This window comes from Bos indicus x Bos taurus, chromosome 5 (assembly GCF_003369695.1).
Source record: "Bos indicus x Bos taurus breed Angus x Brahman F1 hybrid chromosome 5, Bos_hybrid_MaternalHap_v2.0, whole genome shotgun sequence".
Classification (NCBI taxonomy): Eukaryota; Metazoa; Chordata; class Mammalia; order Artiodactyla; family Bovidae; genus Bos; species Bos indicus x Bos taurus.
The window spans coordinates 6,950,894-6,965,656 of NC_040080.1; the positions used below are offsets into that span (position 1 = coordinate 6,950,894).

Sequence of the window (14,763 nt, forward strand, 5' to 3'; positions counted from 1 at the left end):
AAGTGACAAGAACTGGTGCGCTTGCCTTGTTTCTGACCCCTTATGATGATAGCGGTGGGATTTTCAGAGACGTTCTTGATATGGCTGAGGAGGTTCCCTTCTGCTCCTAGTTTGATGTGTGTTTTTATCATGAACTGGTGTTGGATTTTGTCAGACATTTTTCCAGTTCTCTGAGGTAATCAGAGTGGTGTTTTGCACTGTGACAGGTGTTGGAAGAAGGATCCCTTCTGTCTGAGAAGTGCCATCCGGTGAGCAGTGCAGGAGACTCGAGTCTGACTCAGAGCTTCAGTGCCTGGGAGAATCCTCTTTCTTTCTCCTGACTCATAGCTCTTTGTTGATTGTCTTCACCAATTACTTTTTGAGTGTTAGATGGGTCTGACACCTTCACCTGGCAGGTTGCTCATAATGCCGGCAGTCAGGATGGAGGAAGAGAAAAGGGGCAGACAGATGAGAGTGCTGACGGAGCCTGGGGGCTGAGCAGGTAACAGCCATGCAGAACGCAGAGCACTTGGAGTCGGATCTGGCAGGCAAGGAGTCCAAGTTCCTCTCGACCACCCTTCACCCCGCTCACCTATACTTGCTGAAGCGCGCCCCCCTGCCTCTCATCGTCCCTCCTTTCCCCCTCCCTTTTCTCTCCTTTCCAGGTTTCTGTAGGGGCTGCAGCTGAAAAGAATAAGAAAGGGAATTCCCTGGCAGTCCAGGAGTTAGGAGTCTGGGTTTTTACTGCCGGGCGCCCAGGTTCAGTCCTTGGTTGGGAGCTAAGACCCCACGAGCCACATGGCACAGCCAAAAAACAAGAAAGATAATGCTCTAACTTTATGCTGAAGTTAGATTCTGGTGAAAGTGTGTTTGCACACGCTGAAGGGCAGCCGGTGGCCAGGACCCCGTGTGGCCAGAGGGGAAAGTGGGCATGAGAAGACAGCCTTGAAATGTCAGCTCAGGGAGTTTGGGTTCCAGTCCGTCCCTTCCGTCCTGTCCTCCTCTGCATGTTTCCAGGTTGAATCTGAGCTGTAATTCACCTGGACCATGGTCTAGGGTGTTCTGTAGAACAGCCGCTAAACCCTTCTCTCTCGGGGCCAACCACTGCCTTTGCTCATTTTCATGATGCAGTCAGGGTTCTGTCAGAATGTTTTGCTTCTTTTTCCAGTTTAAGCTTCGTGGTCTTTAAATGAAGATTTTTAAGTCTCGGGTTTTGGGCAGTGGTTTGTAAGTTTTATGGGGGAGAGGCAGCAGGAATTACCTCTCCCGTTAGTGGCCAGTGACCGGAGGTCCCCTGCACAGGGCTCTGCGCAGGAGCACCAGGTGGGCCGCCTCACCCCTGCAGGCATGCTCCCGGTGCACTCGGGCACCTGCCTCCAGGCAGCGCCTCCAGGGATTGAGCAGTGCTGCGCGATAAACTTGCTGCGGTGGGGGAATGTTCTAGACCTGTACTGTCCAATGCAGCAGCCACAAGCCATGTGTGAGCACTTGGAAGATAGCTAGTGGAAGGGAGAGACTGAGGTTTTATTTTGTCTTACTTCCCTTGGTGGCTGGCAGCACAGGCCCAGCCGCCTTGGTCAAGACGGGCGGTGGGGGTTCTTTGGGAAGGGCCCTGGGCTCTCCTCCCTCTGATGGGAGCTCCCTCGCCAGCTGAGGGTTAGGAAGTCAATGACTTCCTCGTCGCTCTCTTTGAGCCTGTCTGGTGTGGCCTGCCAGGTAAACTGGTAACATCTCTGTTTGGCAGAAGTTGGTGGCCGAGTGTCCAGGCAGAGGGGGGCCGTCTGGGTCGGGGCCCTGGCCCTCTGGCTTTGCTGCCCCAGCTGCTGCACATACTGCTCCTCAACATGGGACTGGCCCCAGAGCAGCAGCCTCGCAGGGTGACCATGTCTGGGGCACGTGTTGGTCTCTCTGATGACCTGAGTCATAGTGACTCAGAGCCTGTGTCACTCTGCGGACTGATGCCTGGATTTATTCACAGTCCTCCCAGGAATTCTGTAAGTGGTGAGTTTTTGTGTCTGGAAAAGCCTTCATTGATTTCTTTTCTTTCTAATTATAATAAAAATAAGTCCTCTAGTCAAGTCCCCCGTCTCTGTGTAGACTAAGGAACAGTTTAGCATTTTCATCTCTGCCTTCTTGCCAGCTGCCCAAACCTTAGAGAGCCGTTGGTAGTGAAAGGAAAACTTTTACTTCTGGGCACGTCTCCATGGAAACCTGAGGATCTGTGGCTCCAGCTAACCGCGGTCACACACTCGTGACGTCGTGGTTCACTCTTTTGTGCTGCTCGTTACGTCACAGACACGAGATTTATCTCCCAGAGGAAGAGGCAGTAATAAGAGCATGAGCACCAGTTAAAACAGAAAAAGATGAAACGTATTTACTGCAGCGAGCCACGACACAGAGGCCAGAGACAGAAGGCCTGCGGTGGCTCGGCAGTAATCCCACTGTGCGTTAGCGGTCTTGCCTAAAGGGGCTTCAAGAGGAAACACAGCTGGGAATTTCACCTGCGGCCCCCCTTCCTGCAGCATTTTAAAGCTGCTCTCTCTGCCGACTTTGATCTTGGCAGGGGGTTTAGAGTCCCTGATGGGCTCTGTAAAATGACTGGTGGTCTGGCCACTCCCTGGAAAGGAGCTGTCTGCGTCACAGAAGCCAGTTCAAGGCCTTCCTCTGCCCTCTTCCCACTTCCTCCGGCCCCAGGAGACTGCTGCTTGGTGTGAGGCTGCTCAGTGAGGCGGGGTGAGGCTGGCGGACCCCCCAGTCCCAGCCTGGTTTTGCCAGTGTGAGCACTCGGTGTAGCCCTGAGAGACCGTAGCTGAGCTGGAGGCTGCTGGGGTTCAGTAGACCCCAAGGACACGAGATGGCCTTCTGTTTTATCCCTCCCTGGGCTCACCACCCTAGCTGGAGCGTATGTGGGTGCGTGTGGGTATCTGAGGCTCCACATAGCTTGTGGCGAGAAGCTCAGCAGAGTCCTCCACCCCTACGCCTAGAGAGGACTCTCAAAGCGGAGCGCTTGTTGGCGTCTGTGTCTGGAAGCCACCCTGCCGACTCGGCAGCCTGGTGAGTCTCTGCTGGCCTGTGTGGTGCTCTGACTTCACCGTGGGAAAGTGCTGACCGGGCCCTCTGCACTGGGTAGGCCAGGGGCTCACGGAAGCCAGCGAGCCGCCGTGCCTGCTGCGAGCCTCCCGCCCCTCCTCACTCTCCCCTGGGGAGGCTGGCGGGAGGCGGTCTAGAAGAGGCTCCCCGGCCCCTGCAGGTGTCTGCGCTCTTCAGCTGTGCTTCTCGTCCTGCCAGGAGGGGGAAGTGCATGTCCTGCGGGCCTGTGACCTCACCAGAATGAGGAGCGCCTTTGCCCGCGTGGGAGGCCTTGTGAGAAGGTTTCGTAGATTGGTTAAGGACACTCCGTTTCCAGAAGTACCAGGGACTAGTTCCAAATTGCCTTTAGCGTTCACTTCTATTGTTTTATTTCTTTTCTGCTTTTTAACTTCGAGGGAACATGTTTCCTAACTAGAAGCACATTTTACTAATGGTTCATCGCTGCTGGTCACTGTTTCATGGCTGTGTGAGGGCCATCTCAGACCTCTGCCTTCCTGATGGTATCTTTTCCAACTCACGCACCCCCTCCTCATTTCTGTAAACCCCTGGGGTGGGAGGGTGGCCTCGCCCCGCATGGTCTGTGCCATCTCTGCTGGCATGCTGTGGCCACTGCCCAGGTGAGGCGAAGGCGCCTCCTTCAGGCTCCAGCTGTCCACCCCTGCTGTCCGGGAGCTCTCCGGCTAACTGGAGCGGCAGGAGCCTGGGTCACACTGTGTACTTGTGGGTTGTAAATTAGCTCATTTCATTTACTGCTGTGCTGTTTGCTTGAGGGTGTGAGGTGAGGCACAGATGAGCAGCACTTGCTGTTGCCCGAGCCCTCAGGCTTGCCTGGGGCTGAGAGGACTAAATCAACCCAGTCCGAGGATCCTGGGACTCCAGAGGGGAGGTGGCTCAGCCAGATTGTGAGAGGGTCTCTGTTGGTTTGTATAAAATGTAGAGAGTCTCAGAAGTTTCCATTTGCGTATCCCCTTGCTTATTATTATTTCACTTGAAATCTGTGGCTACACAGGCCACTCATCTGGACCTCGCTTTAAAGCTGAGTTAAATTGTAAATTTAACAAGGCTAAGTACCATGCCGCCCCCTGCCATGGTGTCTGGGAGCTCTCTGAGAACGTGTGACCAGTATTAACATCCTGCCACCACCTCTGGCTCTGGGGCTGAGGATTCACAGCCCCTCGTGGGGTTTCACTTTCCCCTGCAGCCTTTAGCGTGGCTTGAGGAGCTTCTCCAGCATCTCCATGGTTCGGGGGAGAGGGCGGCAGCAGGGCTGGGCCTGGCCTCCTTTCTGCCTCTGACCTGTGACTTGACAGGAGAAAAGAGGCCTGCGGATTCAGTGTTTTCACAAGGAAGCCTTGGCGTGGGCCTGTGGAGTGGGCTTAGCCTAGGATAAGAAATTCTAAAAAGAACATTTACTGGAGATTGTTAAAACAACAGGATATGATCATGGGAATACAGAAAAAATAAAATTAGTGTCTACTTTGCCAACAAAGGTTCGTCTAGTCAAGGCTATGGTTTTTCCTGTGGTCATGTATGAATGTGAGAGTTGGACTGTGAAGAAGGCTGAGCACCGAAGAATTGATGCTTTTGAACTGTGGTGTTGGAGAAGACTCTTGAGAGTCCCTTGGACTGCAGGGAGATCCAACCAGTCCATTCTAAAGATCAGCCCTGGGATTTCTTTGGAAGGAATGATGCTAAAGCTGAAACTCCAGTACTTTGGCCACCTCATGCGAAGAGCGGACTCATTGGAAAAGACTCTGATGCTGGGAGGGATTGGGGGCAAGAGGAGAAGGGGACGACAGAGGATGAGATGGCTGGATGGCATCACTGACTCGATGGACGTGAGTCTGAGTGATCTCTGGGAGTTGGTGATGGACAGGGAGGCCTGGCGTGCTGGGATTCATGGGGTCGCAAAGAGTCGGACACGACTGACGACTGATCTGATCTGATCTGATAATCTTACTATCCAAAGAGTAAGATTTCGGATACTGTCATATTTTGGTAGATCTCCTTTGTCCTTTATGCGTAGAGACATTGTGACAAACGGGATTGTACTTGCACACGCGTGTATCCGAGCAGCGTGCATCGCGTTTCCCCATGCTGTTACCTATTCTGAAACCTTGTCTAACCGACTGATAGTCCACCATGGTGAGGTGCCATAGGCTATTTGGGAGTGTCTCTCATGTTCTGCTATTAGAAATCACAGTGCGCGGTCCTCTACCTCCATGTGTGACCCCCACCCCACGCCCCTCAGGCTGTGCCCCACGCCAGGCTCCTCCTGACTGTCCCCTCTGTCTTGCAGATTGTTTGCTCCACGAGGAGAACTTCTCGGTGAGGTGCCCCAAGCACAAGGTGAGTCAGCCTGCAGAGCCGGTGCTCCCTGCAGGACTAGGGGGTCGGGGGCTCCTCCTGAAAGACCTGGAGACCTGATATTCAGTCTCAGGCCAGGGCTTAGTGGGTGGAGGGGCAAACAGGAGGGAGCCCTGTGATGTGGGGTCAGCACCATGTGGTGGCGGAGCTGGGGAGAAGGTGTTTGTCTGTTCAGAGAAATGCACGTAACTCCTGGTTTCCGCCTTAGTTTAGTGGAACCCCAGACCACAGACTGGCGTGGGGTGAGGTTGGCTGTAGGCCTGGATGCAGAGCAGAGGCGTCTTCCCCGATTAGAGAGAGCTGACGCCCGGCTCTCGGGGAAACGCCATCCCCGCCAGGTTCTGCTTCCACAGGTGCAGCCCATGGTGTCTGCATTTGGTTCAAGAGTTGGTCTTTTGGTCGCCTCTCAAATTTAGGAAGGGAAGGAAGATGCGGGCGGAGTGTGTGAATGGCCTATTTCCAAAACACCACTCACGGGTGTGGGGAGGGGAGGGTGTGGAGAAGGGACCCCCAGGAAGGGCTGGGCTGTGGAGGCCTCCACCTGGCGCTCCTGCAGCGGCGGCTCTCCTCCGGCTGAGGCCACACTGACCCCTGGTGGCCACTCGTGCTCACAGTCTTCAGTCTCCACTCAGTGGGGCCAGAAGGTACTAGAAAGAGGTCATCTTGACAGTCTGCCCTCAAATTGCTTCTCAAGGATGCTTACTGATGCTTTTCTTTAAAAATTATTTCCCAAGATGGATCCTTGGATCTTAGAATTTTCTCTTTATTTTTTACTTCATTTGTACTTTTTTTTAAACTTCCCTTTTTGAAGGGTCACATTTTGCGTCAGCAAACCCTGTCTTGAGTATCTCCTGTATGTCGTGCAGTACTGACTCTCTGCTTTTTCTTTCCTTTTCCATGTGCGTTCCTTGCCTCACCTCCGCCCGCCCTGACCCGCACGCTCGTTCTCTGTCCCTCCTGTCTCGTCTCCTTGGCTTTGCCGGCGTCAGCCTCCCCTCCCATGCCCTGTCCCCCCCTTGCAGAACAAGACAGCGAAAGGCAGCCTCAGCACAGAGCAGTCGGAGCGGGGGTGAGGGGGGCAGTGTGCTCGTGGGAATGGAAAGTACAGCAAGCACAGGTGAGTCGGGGCCACCGCCCCTGCGGACTGCGATGGGGTGTCGTGGCCTCTGCCTCCTGCTCGCCCTGGCCAGGCGGCACCTGGGTATCTAATTGCATGAGGCCAACAACCGGTGGATAAAGCACTTCTCTGTTTGTTGCTTAGCCCCCCAGAATACGTGTAGAAAGATAATGTGGGGCTTTAAAATGGTTCCATCGTCCACTAGGGATCAGGGGGCTGTTACTGAAGGCAGGCCTTGGGTGGGGCTCCTGGGGGCAGCTGGCTTCCGGGATGGAGCCTCTAAGGTGGGGCTGCTTTTGCCTGCAGCCCTCGCTCTTTCCCCGTCTCAGAAAGGCTTCTCACCAGAGATCTTTTCTTTTTTAGTTTGCTTGATGTCTCTAAAGCTTGGGCTTCCCTGGTGGCTCAGACAGAAAGAATCTGCCTGCAGTGTATGAAATGCAGGTTCCATCCCTGGGTCGGGAACATCCCCTGGAGAAGGAAATGGCAACCCACTCCAGTATTCTTGCCTAGGAAATCCCGTGGACAGAGGAGCCTGGTGGGCTACAGTCCATGGGGTCGCAAAGAGTCACGACTTAACGACTACACCACCACCACAGCTCTAAACCTTTGAGTGAGTTCTCCTTTGAAAAACAAAAATTCCCCAAGTTTTGTTATGTGAAATCTTCCCCTGCCTCCCGGTGCTATGAAAGATTCCTTTCATATAAGTGCAAAGGGAAGGAAAATCCCCTCAAAGATTCAGCAGACTTTAGCACATTTAATTTTACTTTTAAAATTCTCAGGAGATTGAGTTGTGCTTTCCATGAGTGTGTCTGTGGGTTCGTGGTCGGGGCTGGTAGCGTGTGCCTGTGAGAGCAGGATTATATGACTTGGGTCTCTTGAAGCAATGGGCCCGCAGTGCCCACCTCCACCCGGCCTTCCACATCCTCCCCGTCCGTACTGAGTCACTGAGGGAAAAGCAAAACAGATTATGAGAAGAAGAAGCAAAATGTAACTAACCTGGAGCACTTGCTTCTACAGGATGGGGCAGGCAGCCAGTTGTCTCAGAAATGTTCATTAAGGGATTATTTCTCTTCAGGTGAGAGCATCTGTGTTTACTCCAGGCGTCTGCGACCCACACACTGGTGTGCAAGGCCTGGCTCTCTGGGGCAGCACTGTGTGCCTGAGTCTCTGGAATGTTCCCTCCCCCTTGTTACGAATCTTCCCCGGGGCCTCAGCAGGTAAAGAATCCACCTGCAGTGCAGTGCAGGAGACAGGAGACCTGGGTTTGATCCCTGGGTCAGGAAGATCCCCTGGAGGAGGGCATGGCTACCCAACTCCAGTATTCTTACCTGAAAAATCCCATGGACAGAGGAGCCTAGAGGGCTACAGTCCATGGGGTCGCAAAAAGTCAGACACGACTGAGCATCTGTGTTACAAGGGGTGGGAGTCTGCCTAAAATTCATCCCGGGACGTGGCAGTTTTCATCTGGCAAGTCACTTGTTTCTTAGGTGGGTCCCAGTACCAGCCTCCAGAGAAGGCCCTCGGCTGGGTGATGAGCCCGTGGGGGTTACAGTGCTCTCATGAAGGTGTCCAGTGAGGACTCCGCACTCTCTCTTTTCTCTCCTGCTCTTCCACGGGTGGGGGTGGGAATGGAGGGCACGGGGGTGGGGGCGGAAAGCTGGCCACCACGAGGAGCTCTCCGAGTCTAGAACCTGCAGGGTCCAGTGACCCTCAGGCCAGCAGCAGTCTGGGGGATTTCCAGGCCCATTTCTGTTGGCCCTTCCGCATGTCCCTGGGCTTGATGGTGTCACTGTTTCTGAGCAGCTCTGCCACCTTCCCAGCCCTGGTGTTTAGAGCCGCTTGGAACGGAGGCCATGGGGAGTGTTCCCGGAAGTGTCTGGCAAGAGCCGGTTGGGGAAGAACCATGAGTTACTTGGGGCCTTTTGTTCTTGTCCTGGAATCCCAGGCTGTGTTTGAGAAAAATAGGAAGTCTGGGCCCAGTTTCCTCTTGGAAATTTTAATTTTGTTCATCCTCGCCTTCCTCTCTGCCCATTCTTGGGCTCTGCCAGCTGCCAGAGCCCTCCGCTCTCACAGGACGACAAGCCTCATGGTTCATCCTCACAGGGTGGGTGTTGCTGTCATGTTTATACCAAAGAAACGAGGCGCTGAGTGATCGAGTGGCCTGTCCCTCCGTTTGGGGTTGTTTCAAGTCTGTTGAGGTCAGACCTTTCCCTCTTGGAGGGAAGGGAGGGACAGAGCGCCGTCTCGTGCCCCTGAAGTGCTTGTCAAGGCAGGGCCCTTCTCCTGGGTTCGCCCGCCCTCTGCAGGTGGTGGGAAGCCCCAGCGTGAGGGGCGGACGCAGCCCCTCCCTTCAGGGAGCATTCACCTTGGGGTCTGTGCTGGGGGCGCAGGTCTACCATCACAAGGTGGGGAAGGGGCAGCGATTATTCCTGTGGTGTGGAGAGTGCTGTGTGACAGCGTCAGCCCACTTAGCATCTCTGTGCTTCAGTTCCTCCTTCTGTGAAAAGAGGACTAACGGTGGCCGGCCTTGTGAGGATGCAGTTAAGAAATGTCTCCACCGTGCCCGGCGCAGCCGTGTCTGGCAGAAAACGCCAGGGCTGAGGGCATGGAGATGCGAGTTCTCATCTCCCACTGCCACGTGAGGTACCTGGCCAGGCCAGCTGTGCCCAGGAGGAAAGGTCAGTGGGCGGCCCCCTCCCGGGTCTGCAGGTGCGGGAGCTTTGGCCAGCCACTTCCGCCCTCTCCCCGGCTCGAGGCAGCTAGTGGACGAGGCTCCTCGCCCGTCCCTCGTTCTCATTGGCTGTAGACATGGAGGCCCCATTCCCACCCGGCCCACCCAGTGGCGGGAAGCCGTGACCTCCGTCCAGCTCTGCCTTGTCCTGGGTGCAAGGTTAGTGCCCAGGGTCATGTCCCGGGTCCTCCTTCCCGCCCACCCCGCGGCCCCACATGCACTGCCGCTCTGCACCAGCTCCTGTCTCTCCTCGACTTGAGGTTCCCGCCACCTGTAGGGCCAAGTGCAGCTCCTCAGCTCACCTCCGAGGGCCCTGGGGTCACCTCCTCTGACTCCTCAGCACCTGGCCGCCTCCCTCAGGGGTCCTGTGCCCACACTCGGCTCCCTGGGCCGTGGTGCTGTGCCTTGTCTCCGCTTTGGGTCTCAGCTTCAGGGCACGTCCTCAGAGCAGCCTTCCCAGTCCCCTTGTCCCCACTCTGCCACCTCCCTGGCGTCACCACGGTTTCGAGTCACTGGTATGTTCACAAACCGTCTGCATCTCCACTAGACTGTCCTCCCACAAGGACGGGGCGGCTGTCTTGGCCTCTTCATGCACTGGCCCAGGATTTGGGGGGAGGAGGGCATGCAGGGTAGTTCCTGTCCTCATGGGGCGGCCCAGGGAGGAGGGCGCTGACCTGATGGCGTCGGGCGGGTGCAGGCTCCTCACGTGCTCCCCAGCAGGCTCAGGTCTCAGCTTACAAAGGCGAGGGCAGCCTCAGCCAGATTGAGGTCCCCCCCAGGTCCAGGCGGCCGAGGTGAAGCTGAATGGCAGCAGAAAGAGGCTGATGGGAATGCTTTGGCCTGGGATGAAGGCCCGATTGTTCGCCAACAGCCGAACACACCGGTGCCTTACTACAGAGAAGAGAGCGGCCTCAGCACAGAGGGCCGCCCGCTCACTCACGGGCCACGGCTCTGCCCTGGTGCTGTCTCCTCAGCCACCTCCGGCGCCTTTGGACAGACCTGAGCAATGGAGGCTCCAAGGCAGAGTCCCAGGGGCCCAGTCAGAAGAGCTTTGCTGACCGTGAGCCCCAGTCCCAAGTCTAACCAGCCCAGGGCTTTGGGCTGCACAGGTCCCCTCCCTCAGGGCTTTGTCTCCAAGATGATGGGGGTTGGGGGGGGGGTGGTGGTCAGGCCTCGCAGTGTTCCAGTGAAGAAGTGTCTGTAGGGCTCCTGGCATAGTGCCTGGCCCCTACTAGATGTTTCGAGAGTTTTCTTCCCATTCTTCTTACTAAAGGAATAGTTTTTAGGAATAATGGAGAAGTTAAGGCTCCATTATATTCAGGGTCAGTCAGGTATCAGACCCTGGGGAGGTCCCTGCGGGGAACGCCGGAAGGCCGGCCACTGGCAGCGGATATGGACGGATATGCCCAGGCCCCCCAGTGGCACCAAGGGAAGGAGCCCAGGCCAGCAGCCTGCGGAGCCCTCCGGCCAGGCAGACCCTGGTGCCGAGACCACCTGCATTCTAGAGGGTGCAGGCTGGAGACTGCCAAGTGCTGGGGAGAGGGCAGACCCTGCTCCTGGCCCTCGGTCCATGAGCTGAGCTTTGCAGGATGTGCGGGCACTTGTCCTCTGTTCCCGCCCATGGCCCACATCCCCGGCAAGATTTGACCCCTTTGGTCCTTGTTTGAGGCCCCCTGGCAGCCCTGCCCTGGCATCGCCTTGATAGAGGACCTTTGGTTTCTGGGGCGACACCAGAGAAGGATGCTGCTTCTCCCCCTTTCCTGGCAGCCTTAGCATCAGGAAACCAGAGTGGAGAGAGTCCGTGCTGGGGGAGGGGGTGCTGGGGTGACCCCCTGGGTGCGGGGGAAGCCACTCTGTGGCCCATGGCAGGGTGGCTCAGCTCCTGGCCCCGGCAGCTGGAGGCCCAGGGTCTGCTTTTGCCTGAGGGCGACGATGCTGTCCTGCTGCCCTGCAAGCCCCTTACTGTTATTCATGTTTTCTGCCAAGCAGCTAGGAATCTCTTTCTGGCAAGGGCTGGCGGGAATGTCTGTTCTTAGCTTGTATACACAGGCTAGCCTTAACTAGTTTGTGTATTAGTAAGTTTTACAGAAGCAGAAAAGGGACTGGTGATGCCTGGGTTTTCCTGAGGTCTATTGGTTGGTGGAGGGAACTGGAAAGGGTTTGAGGAAGAAGCCAGGTGAACCCCCGCGCACACACACACACACACACACACACAGGGGTGTCACCACACGTGGCTCTTGGCCTAATTTTTCTGGACTGAATTCCCGGAAATTGCTGTGTCTCTGAGATCCTTGCACACGTAAGGACCCATGAAGTATCCTGAGGAGGCCCTTGGTACAAGCCCGCGTACCCTCGGTGGCCACCAGGAGAGTCTTCGTAAACCTGGGGCCCAGGCCAGAAGGAGAGACAGACGCCAGTGGCAGGGCCTGGGGAGCCCCAGAGGGTGACCTGAGAGCCGCCCTCCCCTTGGAGCTCCCGGGAGTGTTCTCTGTTAGCTGTGAGAGCGCCGCCTGTGGCTGGAGGGGACCGGGGCATGGTCCTGTGGTCCTGAGCCGGTTTTTCCACATCAGCTGGGTGCTCAGCCACCTCTGTGAGGACAGGTCCCCAGGCCCACGTGCTGAGTCCTGCTATAGGCCCCAGGGGGCAGCATCCTGAGCAAGGGTCACCCCAAGAGCTGCCCCACTGCAGGCAGCCCCACCTCGGGGGTCAGGGGAGTCTCTCCTGGTCTCGGCTCCCTCCACACACTGGGGAGGGGCACTCCGAGTCCATACCCAGTGCAGCTGGCCAGGTCATTGCTGCCTTTACCCTGTTTCAGGCCCAGAGCCACACAGCCGGCTCTACCACGGGCCCTGGGTGTCTCCGGTCCCGGCTGCCAGTCCCTGCAGAGTCGCGCCACCACAGAGCAGGGGCTGTGGGCTGCAGCACCATGAAGAGGTTCCCAGCACCCAGTGTCTGCTTGTCTTGCAGGTGAGACTGTGGAGATGAGAAGGTGGTGGATACTCGTGATGGAATGGAAACGGTCCTCCTGTGCAGCCACACCCCACCCCGCCCCACCCCGCGTGCCTGCCCGCGCCAGCACTTCCTTCCTAAGTTCTTACATCACTCTCAAACCGGTGACACCACAGGAAAGAAAGACCCAAGACGTTGGAATGGCTGTTTCCATGGACACAATCTCCATAGTGACCGTGTGGGGGGAGGGGGGAGGGGTGGGATGATGGGAAAGGGTGGGGGGAATTAAAAGGGAGGGATAAAAATATATATATATAAATCTATTTTTAGTCTGGAAAGACTTTGTTTAAATGAAAGGTGCGCTATCCCTTTTGATTCTATTTTAAAATTATCTAGTTAAAGAACTCCAAATTTGTTCCAATAACGTGAAATTTAAATGTGAAATTGAACTGAACAAACTCTGATCTCACAAGGACAGGGGTGGCTTAGATCCTTGGCCCAGCTCACACAATTCAGAGACTCTAGACCCAGGGTCAGAGGAACAGACGAACCACACCAAACCATGTCTTTGTCAGTAATTTGTCTCAAAAGTGGGAAGGTCAAGGGGGAGGGAAGTGGGGGATGGTCCGTGTTTTCAAGAATGGGAGAATGATGTTTAAACACAAAAATAAATCTTTTTCATTTCCAGAAACACTATTTATTTATTATTTAAAAAAAATTTTTTTTTTTCGGGGGAGGGGACATTGGCGGATGCCCCAAGGCGGAGGCCCCACGGTCACAACTGTGTCCTGGGTCCTTGGCCGGTGAGAGCCCCGAGGGTCCCACCAAAGCGGCTTGGCCGGCAGGATCAAGGGATGGCTGCCCCTGGGCACATTCCAGGCAGCTGTTGTGCCCTGACCCCCAGGGCGGATGGACAAACCTAGGCCGTAGGAGTGGACACAGGGAAGGACGGTGTCATGTGCTCATGGGTGGGGGGGGGGTAAGCTGACCAGGAGCACCCACTCCACCCTTTCTTCTTTGCTTTCACTTTTATAAAGGATAAGGGAGCCTGCCAGTTGAGCAGCCCCCCGCTACATGATTCTCTATGTTGTGTTGTTTTGTTTTGTTTTGTAAATTGTATAATTTTTAAATATCTGAGTTTTAAAAAAAGAAAAAAGTACAAAAAAAAATCTTGTTAAGGCCTTAAGAAGGGGTTAGTGCATCTTTCAGGGGTCACTCTGCCGTGGGGATAAAATAGCTGTTTCACAAACAGTTTTATTTAAAAAACAAAACAAAAAAAATCAAAAAAATAATAAACTTCATTTTAACCTTGTTTCCTTTTTTGTTTGAAGCAAACGTGTCTCTTTCTCCTCCCATTCCAGCCGTCAGGCTGGCTCTGATTCTGCTGCGGAGGTGGCTGCCATCAGACTGGCCCAGCCACCTAGGCCTCCCGCAGGCCCAGGGCCCTTGCAGCAGACCCTGGAATGATCCCAACCAAGGACAGTTCTAGCCGCTCAGCCTGGTGGGTCGAACTCAGCCGTGTGTGAAGATGGCCAGATTACTTGAGAGGAGGACAAAATTCCAATCAATGTGAATTTTAAAGCTTATTAAAAAATAATGCAATGTTAATGGACTTTGTTTTAAAGAACAGAAACACTGGAAGGAATGCTGTGAAGTAGAAATAAGCAATTATAAATGAGTTCTGGTGTGCTTATCAGTTTGAGGCTGCAGAAATGGCAGATTAATTTTGTTACAATGGCTCCATCCAGCAGTGTGGTCCAATTCTCATTTTGCTCCACCAGGATGGAGGTGTGGGTGGGTATGCTGTGTGGGCCACGGAACCTGCATAGGAATTATGGTTCTTTATTTCCTTGGCATCCTGTCTGGTCTTGGCATTAACACAGTTCAGATGAGATTGAGAGATTGCAGGTGTTGGGCTTAAACCACAAACCTTGAACATATCTTCAGGAAAATACTTTCCTGACAGCAGATGGTTGGTTCTTCATTTTGCCTTTTTTAAATTCTTTTGACTGGGCTGATGATACTTTGAGTAAAACACTGGTGATGGTTCCTCAAACTGGCTCCTGAAATGACCATTCACTGGGGAGTGGCCCTATTCCACGCCTCACTCCCAACTCTAGCTTTCCGGCTTCTGTAAGAAGCCTCAACTGTTCATGGGCATTTCAGCTCCTGCCACTCTTTTGAGTTCTCTGTTTTTTGGACAGACTTTATTTCTAGAGCAGTGTTAGGTTCATCACAGTGTTGCGCAGAAGGTACGGAGATTCACCATGCATCTTCTGCCCCCACACACGCACAGCCTCCCCCAGTGTCAGCGCTCCCCACCAGGGCAGTGCCTTGTCTTTGGTGAACTTGCATCAACACATGGTCACCCACAGCCCATAGTTTACGTTGGGGTTCATCTTGGTGGTGTGCGCTCTGAGTTTGGACAAACGTACAATGACATGGGTTTGCTGTTGTTTAATCATTAAGTCCTGTCCAGCTCTGCGACCCCATGGACTATAGTCCGCCAGGCTCCCCTGTCCATGGGATT

General features: G+C 54.7%; 1 protein-coding gene across 3 annotated transcripts in view; it reads left to right on the forward strand.

Annotated features, from left to right (window-relative positions):
* TCF20 (transcription factor 20) overlaps nt 1–13,553 on the forward strand; it is a 93,343-nt gene extending 79,790 nt beyond the window's left edge. Inside the window, exons 4-6 of one of the 3 annotated variants that reach the window (XM_027540617.1) lie at nt 5,369–5,418; nt 6,426–6,553; nt 12,252–13,553. In XM_027540617.1, the coding sequence (XP_027396418.1) occupies nt 5,369–5,418; nt 6,426–6,509 (134 nt within the window). In that variant the 3' untranslated portion in view covers nt 6,510–6,553; nt 12,252–13,553. The remainder of the gene's footprint in view (nt 1–5,368; nt 5,419–6,425; nt 6,554–12,251) is intronic. The other 2 variants (XM_027540615.1, XM_027540616.1) reach the window with 2 other exon arrangements.
* The last annotated feature ends 1,210 nt before the right edge of the window (nt 13,554–14,763 follow it).